The sequence below is a fragment of the Aquarana catesbeiana genome, linkage group LG02 (genome assembly GCF_042186555.1).
Source record: "Aquarana catesbeiana isolate 2022-GZ linkage group LG02, ASM4218655v1, whole genome shotgun sequence".
Taxonomy (NCBI): Eukaryota; Metazoa; Chordata; class Amphibia; order Anura; family Ranidae; genus Aquarana; species Aquarana catesbeiana.
This window is the reverse complement of record NC_133325.1, coordinates 538022195-538039101: the sequence shown is the minus strand read 5'-3', so window position 1 is coordinate 538039101 and position 16907 is coordinate 538022195. Positions and strand designations below refer to the sequence as shown.

General features: G+C 44.5%; 1 protein-coding gene across 5 annotated transcripts in view; it reads left to right on the top strand.

Moving 5' to 3' along the window:
- The window catches only part of TBC1D22B (TBC1 domain family member 22B), a 551506-nt gene that overhangs the window by 434547 nt on the left and 100052 nt on the right, over positions 1–16907 (top strand). For 4 of the 5 annotated variants that reach the window (XM_073615872.1, XM_073615870.1, XM_073615871.1 and 1 more), the window contains one exon: positions 1282–1357. The exons of the other annotated variant lie outside the window; for it this stretch is intronic. In XM_073615872.1, the coding sequence (XP_073471973.1) occupies positions 1282–1357 (76 nt within the window). The remainder of the gene's footprint in view (positions 1–1281; positions 1358–16907) is intronic. 5 annotated transcript variants of the gene reach the window in all.

Sequence of the window (16907 nt, the reverse complement as noted above, 5' to 3'; positions counted from 1 at the left end):
AGGTTTAAAAGCAATCCATGAATGTCTCTGTTCCGTGGTAGAGGAGACCTAATAAGGGGAAGCACACGACCACCTATGGCTGCTATCCTCAGAGTTGTAACCCGCTCTGTATAAACCAATGTTAAAGAGAACAAAGGGGAAGGATGCGCCAGCTAAGTGTAGTATCCCAGTTGTAAGTATTTTTAATCCATTGTTATTAAAACTTTTAAGAGGTAAATAGAAAATATGCTCTTCTGGTACAGAGTCTGTTGATGTCCTAAATCCATCCTGCAGAACATCTGGCATCATTTCCAGCTGCTGTAAGAGGAGATGGCCAGCTTGGGAGCCTGGAGGAGCCCCGGAAAGCCACGCTAACCAGCATGGAACACATGGCAGAAGTGACCTCACCGGAAGAATGGGAGGACCAGACGTGAGAAAGATCAAGGCTACTCACTCAGAGCATCAAGCTCCTCCTACAGGCCTAGGGGAGCATTACCATAAGGCGCTACATATATAGCACATTGGCTAGAGCCGTGGCCGGAGGACTACAGGGATCAGCAGCTCCAGCATGTGCAAAACAATACAAATAAGAAAGAAACCATTATACAGCCATGACCAAAAGTTTTGAGAATGAAATCTGCTGCTTTAGTGTTTTTAGATCTTTTTGTCAGATGTTACTATGGTTATACTGAAGTATAATTACAAACATTTCTTAAGTGTCAAAGGCTTTTTTGACAATTACATTAAGTTTATGCAAAGAGTCAATACACCTCTACAATTCGCCCTGGCATGCTGCCAATCTACTTCTGGGCCAAATCCTGACTAATGGCAGCCCATTCTTGCATAATCAATACTTGCAGTTGGTCAGAATTTGTTTTTTTTTTTGTTTTTTTGTTCACCCGCCTCTTGAGGATTGACCACAAGTTCTCAATGGGATTAAGGTCTGGGGAGTTTCCTGGCCATGCACCCAAAATTATTTTAGTAAAAGGTGAACTTATCCTTTAAGTTATCAGATTGTTTCCTGCTGATACATTTCTGTCATCCAGAGCACTAGATATCCATCTTTCTCAGCTTTGTTGTCGATTATGATATCTTTTTGTTTATATGTATCAGTGTGCCTTTTTCTCCTCCACCAGAAGATTATAACCCATGTAAGGTTAAGGACAAAACCATGATTTCAAAAGAAAACCTTGTTGCTGAGCAGGTGAAATGGAGGTATCATTTGTAGATGGGGTAAATGGTGGATGTTTATCTAGTTGTAACAACAGTAGTTTATTCCTTGTCTTATGTTTTGTTTTTAAGGATAACTACACCTTTGCTCAGCCTGGAATTCAGAAAAATGTAAAGGCATTGGAAGAGCTTGTGAGCAGAATTGACAGTAAGCAGATTGATAAGTGCACTTATTCCTTAAAGGGTAACTCCACTTTCATGGGAAAAAAATAGCATATAAAAAAATATGGCATATACAATTGTAATTAAAAATTACCTTTCTTTTTCAGTCTGCAGCTGCTGATATTTTCTCTAAATGCAATGCAATATGGCTACCTGGAGGTGTTCTGTACACAGAATTTGTACAGGATGCCCCACAGAAACATCATTTCCTGCTTGTGTGATTGGCTCACTGATTTTCCCAGAAGTCTACACTAAGATACAAGTCTGATTTATGGCATCCCCTGCAACAAAGATACTCCCAATAGGAAATCATGTCCAAGACCCCTTTCACACTAAGGTGCTTTTAAGGCGTTTTAGCACTAAAAATGTTTCATATTCCCATCACACACGTTCCTGGTATAAGCTCTAAAGGTTGGGTGCTGTAGCAACAACCACCTGGATACTGGTTCAAGTCACAATGTAGATACTTGCCAGCACACCAAGGATCCACACAGGGTGGCGTCCAAACGGTTTAGTTTATTGCATGATCACAACACAGAGGTGCAACGTCTCGGAGTCAAGCAGGACCCCTTCGTCAGGCATATGGTAAATGTGAAAATAACAGTGGAGAGAATTTAAGTAATCAACCAAGCAAAAATCAAGAAAAAAATCTGTAAACCTGTAAATTTTAAAAATCAATCAACCTGTTGCCTGGTTACCGCCACCACATCGCGCGTGCACGATTGGTGATTGCCGGCTTAATAGAATGTATGCTTCCCTGCACTAGTGCCAATATACAGGTGCCAAATACAGGAAATGTCAGTAGCTTTTTCACCCCTAATTTACATATGTTTGGTGATCTGTTTTAAACATGCTATCCTTTTATTATGCTAATTTTTGAGTCTTTTCTGGTGGGATTTGTGATGTCATACCTCTCTGATGGGGAGGAGTTTTGTTTTTTCTTGATTTTTTTTTTTTTTTTTTTTTTTCTTGATTTTTGATTGGTTGATGGTTACTTAAATTCTCTCCACTGTTATTTTCACATTTATCACATGCCTGACTAAGGGGTCCTGCGTGACTCCGAAATGTTGCACCTCTTTGTGTTGTGATCATGCAATAAACTAAACCGTTTGAATGCCACCCTGTGCTGATCCTTGGTGTGCTGGCAAGTATCTACATTAGCGCTAAAAATAGCGCCTGAAAATCGCCTCTCATGCCTCCCCAGTGTGAAAGCCCGAGTCAGCATGAAAACTGAACGTGCTGAAAGCTGGAGGGAAAAGCCTGAAATCGCACCCACGATTTGCTGATTGCAAGCACCAAACTTTGCAAGCTACTGTTTAAAAAAAATTAACATGCACATTTTTTACCAGCAAAAAAATGTGCATCTACAGCCGTGGTCAAAAGTTTTGAGAATGACACAAATATAAATTTTCACAAAGTCTGCTACCTCAGTTTTTATGATGGCAATTTGCATATTCGCCAGAATGTTATGAAGAGTGATCAGATTAATTGCAATTAATTGCAAAGTCCCTCTTTGCCATGAAAATGAACTTAAAACATTTCCACTGCACTTGTGAAGAAGTCTTTAGGGCACCTAAGAAAGTCCAGCAAGTGCCAGAAACCGTCTCCTACAGTTGATTCAGCCGCGGGATCAGGGCACTGATCAGTGCAGAGCCTAATCTGGAATCGCAGTAGGCAGGTGTGAGTGCATCTGTGCGCACAGTGAGGCGAAGACTTTTGGAAGACGGCCTGGTGTCAAGAAGGGCAGCAAAGATGCCACTTCTCTCTAAGAAAAACAGGGACAGACTGATTATCCTGCAAAAGGTACAGGGATTGGACTGCTGAGGACTGGGGTAAAGTCATTTTCTCTGATGAATCCCCTTTCCGATTGTTTGGGGCAGCCGGAAAAAAACCTTATCCGGAGATGAAAAGGTGAGCACTACCATCAGTCCTGCGTCATGCCAACAGTAAAGCATTCTGAGACCATTCATGTGTGGGGTTGCTTCCCAGCCAAGGAATTGGGCTCACTCACAATTTTGCCTAAGAGCACAGCCATGAATAAAGAATGGTGCAAAAACATCCTCCGAGTGCAACTTCTCCCAACCATCCAAGAACAGTTTCATGACGAACAACACCTTTTCCAGAATGATGGAGCACCTTGTCATAAGGCAAAAGTGATAACTAAGCGGCTCAGGGAACAAAACTACATTTTTAGTTCTTTTTACACTGGGGTGGTGTGCTAGCGGGACCGGAAAAAAAGTCCTTCAAGCGGCAACTTTGGGGCTATGTGCAAGCAGTGTATACACCGATCCCAAAACGCCCTGCCCATTGAAATGAATGGGCAGCACTGCCGAGGCGTCTGCAAAGTGCTTCGGCAGCGCCGCAACACGGGCGCTTTAAACCCTTTCTTAAGCGCCCCACTAGCAGCCGAAAAGCGCCGCTACAACTAGCGGCGCTTTACCGCCATTGCACCTCTGCCCCAGTGTGAAAGTACCCTAAAGGGATGCAGACCCTGCTCTACAGCTGCAGCAGCTGGTTGATAATTATAAAACCACTCCCATTAGACTCACTTAGCACAGGGGCACAGAGGAACAAACCGTGATTTCTTCAGAATAACAAAAGGTAGGAATCCGCAACAGTTTGTTAAAATCCTTGCTATGTACATAGATCACCCAGAAGGGAATGTTTTTTCAAAACAAAAGTGGAGTTACTCTTTAAACATTTTTTTTTATTATTATTATTTTAACTCAACATGTTTTAGTAGTAAACATAAGTAAATCTCTATTAACCACTTTCCGACCGCCCACAGTATATGCAGTATACATCATTACTTTGAGGTTAAATAGGGTTGTCTGCCATAACCCCGGTATCATTTTATTCAGTGTCCGATAAGTGATCCTAGTGGCAGATTTGCAGGGTTTACAGGAGCCGTCGGTAAACCCAGAAGCGATCTGATGCGGATGATTGCTAGGCAGGAAGTCGTGTGAGGGCAAGATGGCCCCCACTTGGCTCTATGCCTTTGGAGGAATGGAGTGACCTTTGACGTCACTTCCGGTTCTTGGGCATAAAGAAATTAATTTTTTTGTCAAAATGTTTTTATTTTGCTTTTAACCATTTTAATACTGCTTCGCTGATGTGGCTGCAGTGATGAGGCGGTACTGATGAGATGGCACTGATGAGGAGGCACTAATATGCAGCACTGATGTGCAGTACTGATAAGCGGAACTGATAGGTGGCACTTATGGGCACTGATGAGCAGGCACTGAAAGGCATCACTGATTGGCATCAGTGATGAGTACTGACCAGCATTTCTTTGTTTTACATATAATCAGCTGTGATTGGAGACAGCTGATCACATGGGTAAAGAGCTGTGTCATCAGCTCTTTATTGAGATTGGGGATGCGCTGTGTCCCGGGGATCGTATGACATTGTCCCAGAACAATTAAACCATTCCGCAGCTGTCTTTTTCCTATACGGGAGGTGGTTAAAGTGAGAGTAAACTCCAATGCATAATTATACCTATAGGTAAACCTATAGATACTATAGGCTTACCTATAGGTCCTGTAAATATCTCCTAAACGTGCACCATTTACAAGATATTTACTGTACATGCAGCCAGTGATGTTACCGTTCAGAGTTCCGTGCCGTAAATGGCCGCTCCCAACCGGGTGAAGATTGAAGCGTCTTTAGAGGTGACAATGAAGCGCTGGAAGGCTTAGTTCTAAAGGTAAGTTTTACGTAATGTGCTAGTATGCTATGCATACTAGCACATTATGACATTGCCTTGCAGGCTGCAAAAAAAAAAACTACTACCGCTTTAAAGGTAAATGAGAGATCTAGGGTCTTTGACCCCAGATCTCTCAATAAAGAGGACCTGTCATGCTTATTTCTATTACATGGGATGTTTACATTCCTTGTAATAGAAATTAAAATAATCCAAAAAATAAAGGGAAAGTGTAAAAATAAAAAGTAAAGAAAATAAGAAAAATTTAAAGCGCCCCATCCCTCCGTGCTCGCACGCAGAAGCGAACGCATACGCATGTCGTGCTCGCTTATATAAGTGGTGTTCAAACCACACATGTAAGGGTATCGCAGCGATCGTTAGAGCGAGAGCAATAATTCTAGCACTAGACCTCTGTAACTCTAAACAAGTAACCTGTAAAGTTTTTTAAAGCGTCGCCTATGGAAATTAAGTACCATAGTTTGTCACCATTTCAAGAGCGTGCGCAATTTTAAAGCATGACATGTTAGGTATCTAGTTACTCAGTTTAGCATCTTTCACGCTATACAAACACATCTTTCTGATTCGTTCATTGACAGACACAGCCTTCTTTATAACAATAGGGTTATTTCACCTTCGCAGGAGTAGGACTAGGCAGAACAAAAAAAAACACTTGGCCACTCCCATGGGCTGTCGTCAGTATATAACCCCCTCCCTGCTCTAGGTATTCAGTTTTTTTCTGCCTAGTCAGGGGTAAGGACTTAGTTCCCTGCTGGGATCCCTAGTCCTGGGATCCGGCAGGTGGGCTCCTCTGCAGATCTACATGTGGGTGTTGGGTCTGATGGTATCTACCCTTTTTTGAGGCAAGGTCATTTGCACAGTTCCATGTAGGCTCCCTTCTGGGAGATCCTGGCATAATGGGACAAATACCCAAGGTCTCTGAAACAATCGGATTCGGCTGGGTCAGGAAACCAGAGGTTCCCTAGTCTGGGGGGATTCGTTCTCCGGTTCTTCAGTGGGGAGTCATCCTGGGACTGAGCTCGGCTCGGGGTCATTGGACATCGATGGAATCCGGACTACCGTGTAATATCCTAGTACAGATCCAGTCGGACAAGGCAACAGCGGTGGCTTATGTCCCTCACCAGGGTGGGCCAAAAAGGCTGTTGGCGACCCTGGCTGAGGCCAGTATCCTCCTCCGGTGGGCAGAACATCTAGTTCCGGCCCTTTCCGACTAACGCATTCCAGGAATGGAATGTTGTCAGACGGATACCTCAGTTGGCTAGGGTTGGGCCACGGGGTGGGCCTTTCTCTGGGCCGAGTTTCATCAGATTTGTCTTTTTTCCTTTTAGGTGGCTCAGTTTTCCTACATCCATTTACGGGGGGATGAGCAGGAATAGGCCTTGAGTACCATAGAGGGCCAGGTGTCAGCCTGGGCGGTCTTCTTCAGCGTCTCCTGGTCTCGCACTCCCTGGTGCGTGCCTTTTTGTTCTAGAGGTTAGACGTCTGTTTCCACCGGGGTGATTTCTTCCACCGCCGTGGGATCTGAACTTGGTGTTTTCGGTTCCCCAAAGGCCTCTCTATCTTTTTCTTAAAATATTCGGGAGGTTCCACTGCTTACTCTTGGAAGGTGGCCTCTTGGTGACTATCACCTCTACTCGCAGGATGTCGTGAATGGTGGAGTTATCTTGTTCACCTTACCCATGTTAAGGTGGTGCTTCGTCCTTTTTTACATAGTTCTGTCCTTGGATTTCCATTTGAATAAGGACATTGGTTTGGCTTCTTGTGTTCCTGGTCAGCACATCCCAAGGAATTGGCTTTATCTGGCCAGGATGTGTTTTGGGGGCTTCGGATCCTTCATATCCCAGATGGTTTGGCATCTGCGGATGCCTATTTTGGCCGCAAGTTTTCTTTTTTTCAGGCCGCTGTTTAGAGGGTCTATTCCCTCTTGAAGGGTTTTCGTTAAGGTTGGGTTCCAGCTTGTCCTGGGTGAAGTTCCTGTTACCTGGTTGGCTCTTGTATTAGCCTTGGGATTTTTGTTTTCCCACCTCTCATGTTAGCACTGCTTTGGGACGTTCCTATCATTCTAAATAAAGAAGGCTGTGTCTGTCAATGAGAAAATGAGGACGGCCCTGCAGAGGCGATATAACCCTATCGTTATAAATAAAGAAGGCTGTGTCTGTCAATTAACTCAGATAAACAGATTTTTACGGTAAGTAAAAAATCCTATTTTTCATGTGACAACACTGAAGAAAGGACACTTTGCTACAATGTAAAGTAGTCAGTGTACAGCTTGTATAACAGTGTATATTTGCAGTCGCCTCAAAATAACTCAACACTCCGCTATTAATGTCTAAATCGCTGGCAACAAAAGGGAGTAAACCCCTAAATGAAAATTTCAAAATTGGGCCCAAAGTGTCAATATTGTGTGTGGCCACCATTATTTTCCAACACTGCCTTAACCCTCTTGAGCATGGAGTTCACCAGAGCTTCACAGGTTGCCACTGGAGTCCACTTCCACTCCTCCATGACGACATCACGGAGCTGGTGGATGTTAGAGACCTTGTGCTCCTCCACCTTCTGTTTTGAGGATGCCCCACAGATGCTCAATAGGGTTTAGGTCTGGTTAAGTGGTTACAAATCAATAAATATAACACTTTATCCATTTGAATGCTTGCACCTGTATACACTTTATGGAATAGAGCAATTTTTACATTTCTGCTGTAGGCCTGATTGTGTTCTTAGCTGCCAGGAGTTGCACCCGGTGTGGTCTTCTGCTGCTGTAGCTTGTCTGCTTCAAGGTTCGATGTGTTGTGTTCAGAGGTGGTATTCTGCATATCTTGTTGTAACGAGTGGTTATTTGAGTTACTGTTGCCTTTCTATCATCTCAAACCAGTCTGCCATTCTCCTCTGACCTCTGACTTTAACAAGGCATTTTTGTTCACACAACTGCTGCTCACTGGATATTTCCTCTTTTTTGGACCATTCTCTGTAAACCCTAGAGATGGTTGTGTGTGTAGCACTTACCCCCGAAGGAGCTGCTGGTAATTGGGCCTGTACTCTGCTTTTCCACCCCCAATAAATTGACTCAACCTGCTTGACACAGCGGTGTAACAGTGTTGGTGTGAAGCCCAATAATAAGGAACAACCCAACAATAGCAACATACATGTATTGTACCTCTATTATTATCTGGGTATCCGTTGCTTTCAGTAAAAGGTCTCACACACACAATTGTAATTAAATAATATGAGTAGTTTCCTGAAAAGAGACTTAGTTAAATGGAGAGACACCTCTCAAATGTACAAATCAAAACAGTTGCAATAAAGATATTACCAAATGGTCACTTTGACACACACTGAAGAAATGGAGCGTGCAGACACGTCTCCAAGTGGGACTAATGCTCAGGGTGGTAATGCCTTGACACTGATCACCTTCCCACTTCCAGCACGGCCGTGCAGACACAGTAAACCTGCAGCACACTATGCAATGCTATTAGAACAATACAACACAGTGTAATTACTCAATAGCTCCCCTCCCCTGCGGTGTAATGCAGTCCTTTGCGCGTAGCAGAAACACAAGGCCTTACAGTGAATGGTATAGTCTCTTGTCTTCTTTCTTCAGCTAGCCATTATACTGCAGTATTTATATGTCATAGGGTTTGCAGATGGTAATGTAACGTAAAATAGTGAATAACAGCAACCTCAGTTATGAAATGCACTTATAACTTCCTTATGTGAGAATGCACCCAGACGTCGGTCAGTTTCTGGTGAAGTACAGGCTTTGAGGCCTGAATGAGCACAATCTAATTGGAAGAAACTGTTCCATGGGACTGCAGATCTCAGCAGATTTGTGAAACTAGTCTATAGTGTATTAAGTGCTTTTTATAAGTTCTGGGCAACAGTCCTCTCACCACACCAGACCCGGAAAACTGGGTGACTCCACTACAGTGGTCTCAGTCCCGCTGCCAGCCAGCACCGTCACGCTGCCCCACTCCGCAAGATGACCAGGACCCTCACTTGTCTCCGCCCGGCATTCTGGATCCTCAGACCTGATCACACAGCTTCTCCAGCACACTGTGGTAAGTCACTCTCAGTGATTGCTGTTCCGCTCTGCTCCGTGCAAGCCGCGCTCTTCGGAACACGCCTCCACAGATCCCTGCAGTCAGGCCACATGTCCAGAAGAGACAGAAAATGGCCAGGCCTTTTATTACCTACCCAGCATGCAGTTCAGTCACTCAGTGTTTATGGGTAGGTTTGAGGGCTGAGAAGCCCAAGAACTTTGAGACACTGGCCATTGTCTGCTCTTGGCTGCCAGGGTCCTCAAGAAGTTCACTGATCGTAGGGACCAACACAGATCTGGTGAAGTGGCCGTTGGCCCCTGTTGTCCTCAGATGTGACCCTCTACCCTCACTGCCAGTAACAGGGTTGGAAGTGTTTTCTCTTACCACAATGGGTGAGAGAATACCCAAAACTGAAGTGGAGGAAACCGATCTGCAGGAGGCAGAAGTAGTTAAACAGGAAGAGAAGGTTAGTGAGCCTACTGTGCCAGAACCAATAACTCAGTCTCCGTCTGGATCCCTTGCTACAGAAGATAGTGAGGAGGAGGAAATGGAGGTAAGCTGGTTGTGGTCATCTGAAATGCCAGGAGCTGATGCTAACTGTTTACCCCACACAAGGGAAAAGGACAATTGAACCCTTAGGCCAGAAGCCCCAGAATTTGTTCCACAAAATGGTCACCCTGAGGACCACTCGTCCTTTAATAACATTGAAGTACAAGAGTCTGAAGTGGGAAAGGATAGTACCTGTCCAAAGATGGTGCCTACACCCAAAAAACAGAGTCAAAAGAGAGATTCATCCACCGAAAAGACTAACTTATGATGTGCTAGGTGAATGTTCCGAGAAGACTCGATCCACCGCCAAAAGAAATTCTGAAATGCCTGGTCTCTCCACTGTTGATTCAGAAAGGGACAACCCCATCTCACCCCTTGACACATCTGTACCAGACACCACGGTGTCAGCTGTGAGTGCACAGAACAGTCTCCCATCACACGATAATTGGTGGGAGGCTCCTCTGTCAGTATTGTGCAATCGCCTAGAGGCAAAAATGTGTAACAGAGCAAAGATTTTGGATATCTTTGGGGACCAAAGGTTTAAAGCAGAGGGAGTATGTAGCGCTGGGATTTTTGCTATCTAATGTCATGCAATGTTAATGTTGTTAGATTGGTATTTGGCTCCCTCTAGTGGTATATAATGTGAATAGGACTTGTTTATTTTTCACATAAGAATGTGAGTAGTTGTTTTAAGGTCAGTCCATTTTTCATTTCCAGCATGCCTCTCATACTTAGGCCTGGACTAATGGCGTTGACGACAGCCTCTACAATTTCAGATTCAAGATATCCTCTTTGGAGTCCCAGGTCAATCTGATGCAGGAGGTTTGTGTAGGACAGCTTGTCTTTCTGTTCCTTCTCTCCTATCTGACCTTTGATCTTGAAATCTTTCCGCATCGTCACCTCTGGCAAGTGGCCATGAGTGCGTCTCTGCATCACTGAAACAGGTCTCGGTGTTATCTGACCATCACTCGGGTCCTTGCATGTGACACTTAGCTCTTTAATGTGTTCTGCAATCATGCTGGAGGTTTCTGTATATCATTATACTGCTGTTTCAGGTCAGCCATTTGTTGTTCTGACTGAACCTCCCTTGTAAGCTCTGAGCGTTTCAACAACGGCCCTCTTTTTGTTGGGGGGCCCTCTGACACTTTTCTTCGGTGTTAACCCAAAACTGACTTCCTGCATTGTTGGCTCCTTCTTTCTTGAGCTGGGGCAGCTTTCACCTGGTCTCGCTGGGTGTGTCAGATAAAGTTTGGTTGTGTCAGTTTCCCACTGGTGCCTTTGAAGTTTTCAGGATCCCCCTTTCTCCATTCTAATAGTGCATAAGTGTGAGAGGTCCCATAATCTGGTCTGACAGCAATCACCCAGGCTTTCCTATCTGGGGACAATGCCTTCACAACTTCTTTGACCCGTTCTTCCTCCCAGTCTTCCCCTGGGAGTTCAATTGCCACGCTCACTTCTGAGCGAGCGCCTTCCGCTTCGCACCACTGGACCACAGTGATGGGGTCCATACTGGTGCCAAGAGGGTGGGCTTGATTGCAGAGTAACAGAATCCCGGACAAGCCCCCACATGTAGCACTTACCCACGAAGGAGCTGCTGGTAATTGATTGGGCCTGTACTCTGCTTTTCCACCCCCAATAAATTGGCTCAACCCGCTTGACACAGCTGTGTAACAGTGTTGGTGTGAAGCCCAATAATAAGGAACAACCCAACAATCGCAACATACATATATTGTACCTCTATTATTATCTGGGTATCCATTGCTTTCAGTAAAAGGTCACACACACACAATTGTAATTGAATAATATGATTAGTTTACTGAAAAGAGACTTAGCTAAATGGAGAGACACCTCTCAAATGTACATATACAAAAATCAAAACAGTTGCAATAAAGATATTACCAAATGGTCACTTTGACACACACATAATAAATGGTGCGTGCAGACGCGTCTCCAAGTGGGACTAATGCTCAGATTGGTGTAATGCCTTGACACTGATCACCTTCCCACTTCCAGCACGGCCGTGCAGACACAGTAAACCCGCAGCACACTATTCAATGCTATTAGAACAATACAACACAGTGTAATTACTCAATAACTCTCCCTGCCGTGTAATGCAGTCCTTTGCGCATAGCGGAAACACAAGGCCTTACAGTGAATGGTATAGTCTTTTGTCTTTTGTCTTTAGCTAGCCATTATACTGCAGTATTTATATTCCATAGAGTTTGCAGATGGTAATGTAAAGTAAAATAGTGAATAACAGCAACTCCAGTTATGAGATGCACTTATAACTTATGTGAGAATGCACCCTGACCATCAGTCAGTTTCTAGTGAAGTACAGGCTTTGAGGCCTGAATGAGCACAGTCTAATTGGAAGAAACTGTTCCGTGGGACTGCAGATCTCAGCAAATTATAGTGTATTAAGTGCTTATATAAGTTCTGGGCAACAGCCCTCTCACTACACCAGGCCCGGAAAACTGGATGACTCCGCTATAGTGGTCTCAGTCCCGCTGCCAGCCAGCACCGTCACGCTGCTCCGATCCGCAAGATGACCAGGACCCTCACTTTAGCTCTGTCAGGCATTCTGGATCCTCAGACCTGATCACACAGCTTCTCCACCACACTGTGGTAAGTCACTCTCAGTGGTTGCTGTTCCGCTCCACTCCGTGCAAGCCCCGGTCTTCGGAACACTCCTCCACAGATCCCTGCAATCAGGCCACGCATCCAGGAGAGACAGAAAATGGTCACGCCGGGCCTTTTATTACCTACCCAGCATGCAGTTCAGTCACTCAGTGTTCATGGGTAGGTGAGTGAGCATTGTGGGTAGGTGAGTCTTTCCAGTAAAACAATTAAATCACTTCCTGCTCACGTTCTTATGTGAAAAATAAACAAGTCTTATTCACATTATATACCACTAGAGGGAGCTAAATACCAATATAACAACATTAACATTGCATGACATTAGATGGCAAAAATACCAGCGCTACATGTGTTAAAACCCCATTAGATCAGCAGTTTTTGAAATGCTCAGACCAGCCCATTTGGCACCAACAACCATGCAACGTTCAAAGTCCAATAAATCCCCTTTTTTCCCCATTCTGATGCTCAATTTGAACTTTAGCAAGTCGTCCTCACCATGTCTAGATGTCTAAATGCATTGAGTTGCTGCTATGTGATTGGCTGATTAGCTATTTGTGTTGCCAAGCAATTGAACAGGTGTAAAGTTGCCGATAAGTGTATTTTTATTTAATTGTTTCTCTGGACAAACATAACATTTTGGTGTTAGCTGATTGAGTTTTGCACCTATCTTCAGGTGATTGGACACTTGCAGAAAAGCTGAAAGGACAGCCCTAGCATAACCACTTCCTACTTTCAGAAAGCCCTAGTTTTTTGCAAGTGTCTATGGGTGTACAGACTTTTTCTCTTCTCTTGGAAAAGCAAACCATTTCTTTATTTTATATGTTTGCTTCTTTTTGCATGCTGATTCTTCTGTCATGTTTCTAACTGCTCATAAGGACTGCAACTTTCATTTAACAGCTTTCCAGATCAGTTGACTCCCCAGCTGAGCCTTGGGGGACCATACTCGCATCCAGCTAGATGCAGAGCTGGTCTGTTGTGTTACTTTGGGCACTGATTCCTGAAATAGACACTCGGATAAGCACATGCAACACAAGTAGCAACAGGAGCGGATTCTAACATTTTTTTCTGCTTCTGATGCTAGCCCTGTTTCAAATTCTCTGCATCTGTCACAATTCCTTGGACAAATAGCAACTTTATTACAGCCATATTTGCCCAGGGCTCCAAAATGCCATGCCTCATTTCCTATTTCTGATATGCTTGCGCTATACGCAGCAGTCACAGAAGGGAATGAAGTAGACATCAAGGTGGTATCGGAGGAAGCTGCGGAAGATTTTACCTACCCAGCTTGCCGCTATATTGAAGCGAGAGCTTCACTCACCACACATTCTTACCTGGATAAGCTTACTGCTGCCGTCCGCAAAAGCCTTGGTATAGTGCAGATTGATTCTCCTCCATCTTCCAATCACTCTTTTGGGTGCAGAGACCTGCAAAATCCTTAAAGACGCTCTCTGTTCATGAATAGATAGTATGTGCAATCTATTGGACAATTGTTTCACTCCAGAAAGGATTGTCACTCATACCAAGATCTTTGCCGGACTCTATCCAGTGGAAAATCAGCTAACTAAAAAAGTGGCCTGTTGCTGCAGTTGATCCTGCCATTCAGTCTTAAAGTGAATGTAAAGCCTAGCTTTAAAAAAAATAAATAACACACGTTACTTACCTCCTCTGTGCAGTTGGTTTTGCACAGAGCAGCCTGGATCCTCCTCTTCTCAGCTCCCTCTTCGCTGCTCCTGGCTCCTTTCTGCTGACGAGTGCCCCCATAGACCAGCAGGTTCCATTGGGGGCACCCAAGTCGAGCTGCAGCTCTGTGTGTCCATTCAGACACGCAGCTGCCATTCGTCCCCGCCCCCTTTCTCCCCTGATCTGCTAACTGACTTTCACAGCAGCGGGAGCCAATGGCGCCATGGCTGTGCCCCAGCCAATCAGGAGGAGCGTCCCGGACGGCCAAGGGAAATCAAGGACATCGCTGGATAGAGAAATAGAGAAGGGGCTCAGGGTAAGAGTTGGGGGGGGGGGCCTGCTACACACAAGTTTTTTTAGAATGCATTGAGATAAAAAAAAACCTTTTGGCTTTACAACGCCTTTAAACATTTCACTGTACTTATTGAAGATGTTCCCTTTTTTCAAAGATTCTGCACATAGGTTGTTTGAGACAATCTTAAAGGCTCTCTTTACCTTGGCATGCCCAGCCCTGCAATTGGCTCTCGCTGCAGTATGTATTCAATATTTCAGATTGTGCTTTAAAGAGCAATTACCTTCTGCTCTGCTTTTTTGTATAGATGCCCCAGAACATGCCTGAGACAAATTTTCAGACTGGCCCTAATCTCTATTCCCTTGCCCAGAATCTTGTGGCTAAAAGCCTGGACATCTGAAGTCACATGTAAAAAGTGACTCACACATATGCCTTTTCAAGCAAGACCTCTATTTGGAGAGGCACCTGACCAATTCATTAACCTCATTATTGTCAAAGGAGGGAAGGTCTTTCACAGCAGAAGATCCAAAAACCCCTCTCCTCAGGAGCCCCTTCCTCCTGCAAAACGCAGAGCATCCAATCGCTCTACCCAGGTTTCAATTTCCAAACCTACATTCAGCCCTTCCTTTGAGTGCAAGACTTGGGCCCCGAAGCCCACCAAGTCTTCACTAAAGCCCTTTTGCCAGTGACGGTACACCCTCACTCCTAAGAGTAAGTGAAGGTTTGTTACAGTTTGCTTCTCTGAGTAACACACGTACCCGACCTGTGGGTTCAATCGATGGTTTCAAAATAGTCTAAAACTCTACCCTCTTGCCATTTTCTTCTTTCAAATTCACCAGACTGTTCAAAGACAGTCAGATTTGTAAAAATGCCTGGGAAGAGCTATCTCTTTCCCCAGATAGTAGCGGTGCCATTGCTCCAATAAGTCAGGTTCAAAGGATTCTATTCAAACCTGTTCACGGAACCAAAGCCCAATGGGGGTATTCATCCTATTATGGACTTGAAATCCCTCAACAAAAACTATCAAACTCAAAATCTTTGCATGGAATCCTTAAGGTTGGTAATTACCTCTTCAATATAAGGAAAACACATAGCATGCATGGATATCCAAGATGCCTTTCTGCATGTTCCTATTTGTCCAGCTCATCAGCAATTTCTGCGCTTCAGTTTCAGTTTGCTTATCTTCTGCTCTGAGTATTGACAAAGATCCTAGCACCTCTTCTTGCCCTTCTCAGAACTCAGGGCATCCAGATCACATGTTATTCCCACAGGGACATTGTATTCTGACAGCAGCTGCTGATCGAGAAAAATGTTCCAACCAGCCTGTTTGACAGAAGTTGATCGTTAAATTAACTTCTGGCGAGCAGGAGCAGCAACACATGGATCAAAATTCATCTGTTCCCTGCTGAACCTGACAAATTTCAATCCATCTATGGCCAACTCCTAGGTCTTATGGTAGCCTCCTTCATTCAAGAACTCTCCAACACAACATCTTGTCGACCTGGAGCAAGCATGCTCCTTCTCCTTGACTACTGCAACTCCCTCCTCATTGGCTTACCTGTAAATAGACTATCCCCCCTTCAGTTCATCATGAATGCTGCTGCCAGACTCATCCACCTTACAAACCGCACAGTGTCTGCTACCCCTCTCTGCCAATCCCTCCATTGGCTGCCACTTGCCCAACAAATTAAATTCAAAATACTAACAATAAGTTACAAAGCCATCCACAACCCTGCCCCCAGCTACATCACTAGCCTAGTCTCAAAACACCAACCTAATCACCCTCTTCGTTCCTCCCAAGACCTCCTGCTCTTTAGCTCCCTCATCACCTCCTCCCATATCCACCTCCAGGACTTCTCCCGAGCCTCACCCCCATCCTCTGGAATTCGCTACCTCAATCTGTCAGACTGTCTCCAAATTTATCCACTTTTAGGCGATCCCTGAAAACTTTCCTCTTCAGAGAAGCCTTTCCTGCCTCCATCTAACAACTGCACTATTTTCTCCATTAGCTCATCCCCCACAGCTATTACCCTTTTGTATAACTTGACCCTCCCTGCTAGATTGTAAGCTCTAACGAGCAGGGCTCTCTGATTCCCCCCTGTATCGAATTGTATTGTAATTGTACCGTCTGCCCTAATGTTGTAAAGAACTGCGTAAACTGTCGGCGCTATATAAATCCTGTATACTAATAATAATTCTCTAGACCTACCCATGCACCTGTCCAGCCAAGAAAGGAATTCTCTAATTTGGTAGATCTGAAGCCCAGCTCTAACAATAGGGAAATATTTTCTTCCTCATTACTGGAAAGTAATAACAGATGGCAGACTTTTAGGCTGGAGAGGAGTGTTTTAGCTCCTCACAGTCCAGGGAACATGGTCATTTGTGGAAGCCAAGCTTCCCCATCAGCATCCTGGAGCTCAGAGCAGTTTGTATGGCTTTGCAGCACTGGACCCCATTTTCTGCGAGATACCAAATCAGGGTGGAGTCATGCAGCGCCACAGCTTTGGCTTACATTAGCCAACCAGGAGTCTTGTAGCCTTAAAGAAAGCAAACCAGATAATATCATATGGAAATTTACTGTCCAGTGCTCTCTGCTGTTCACACCCCAGGAGTGGATAAC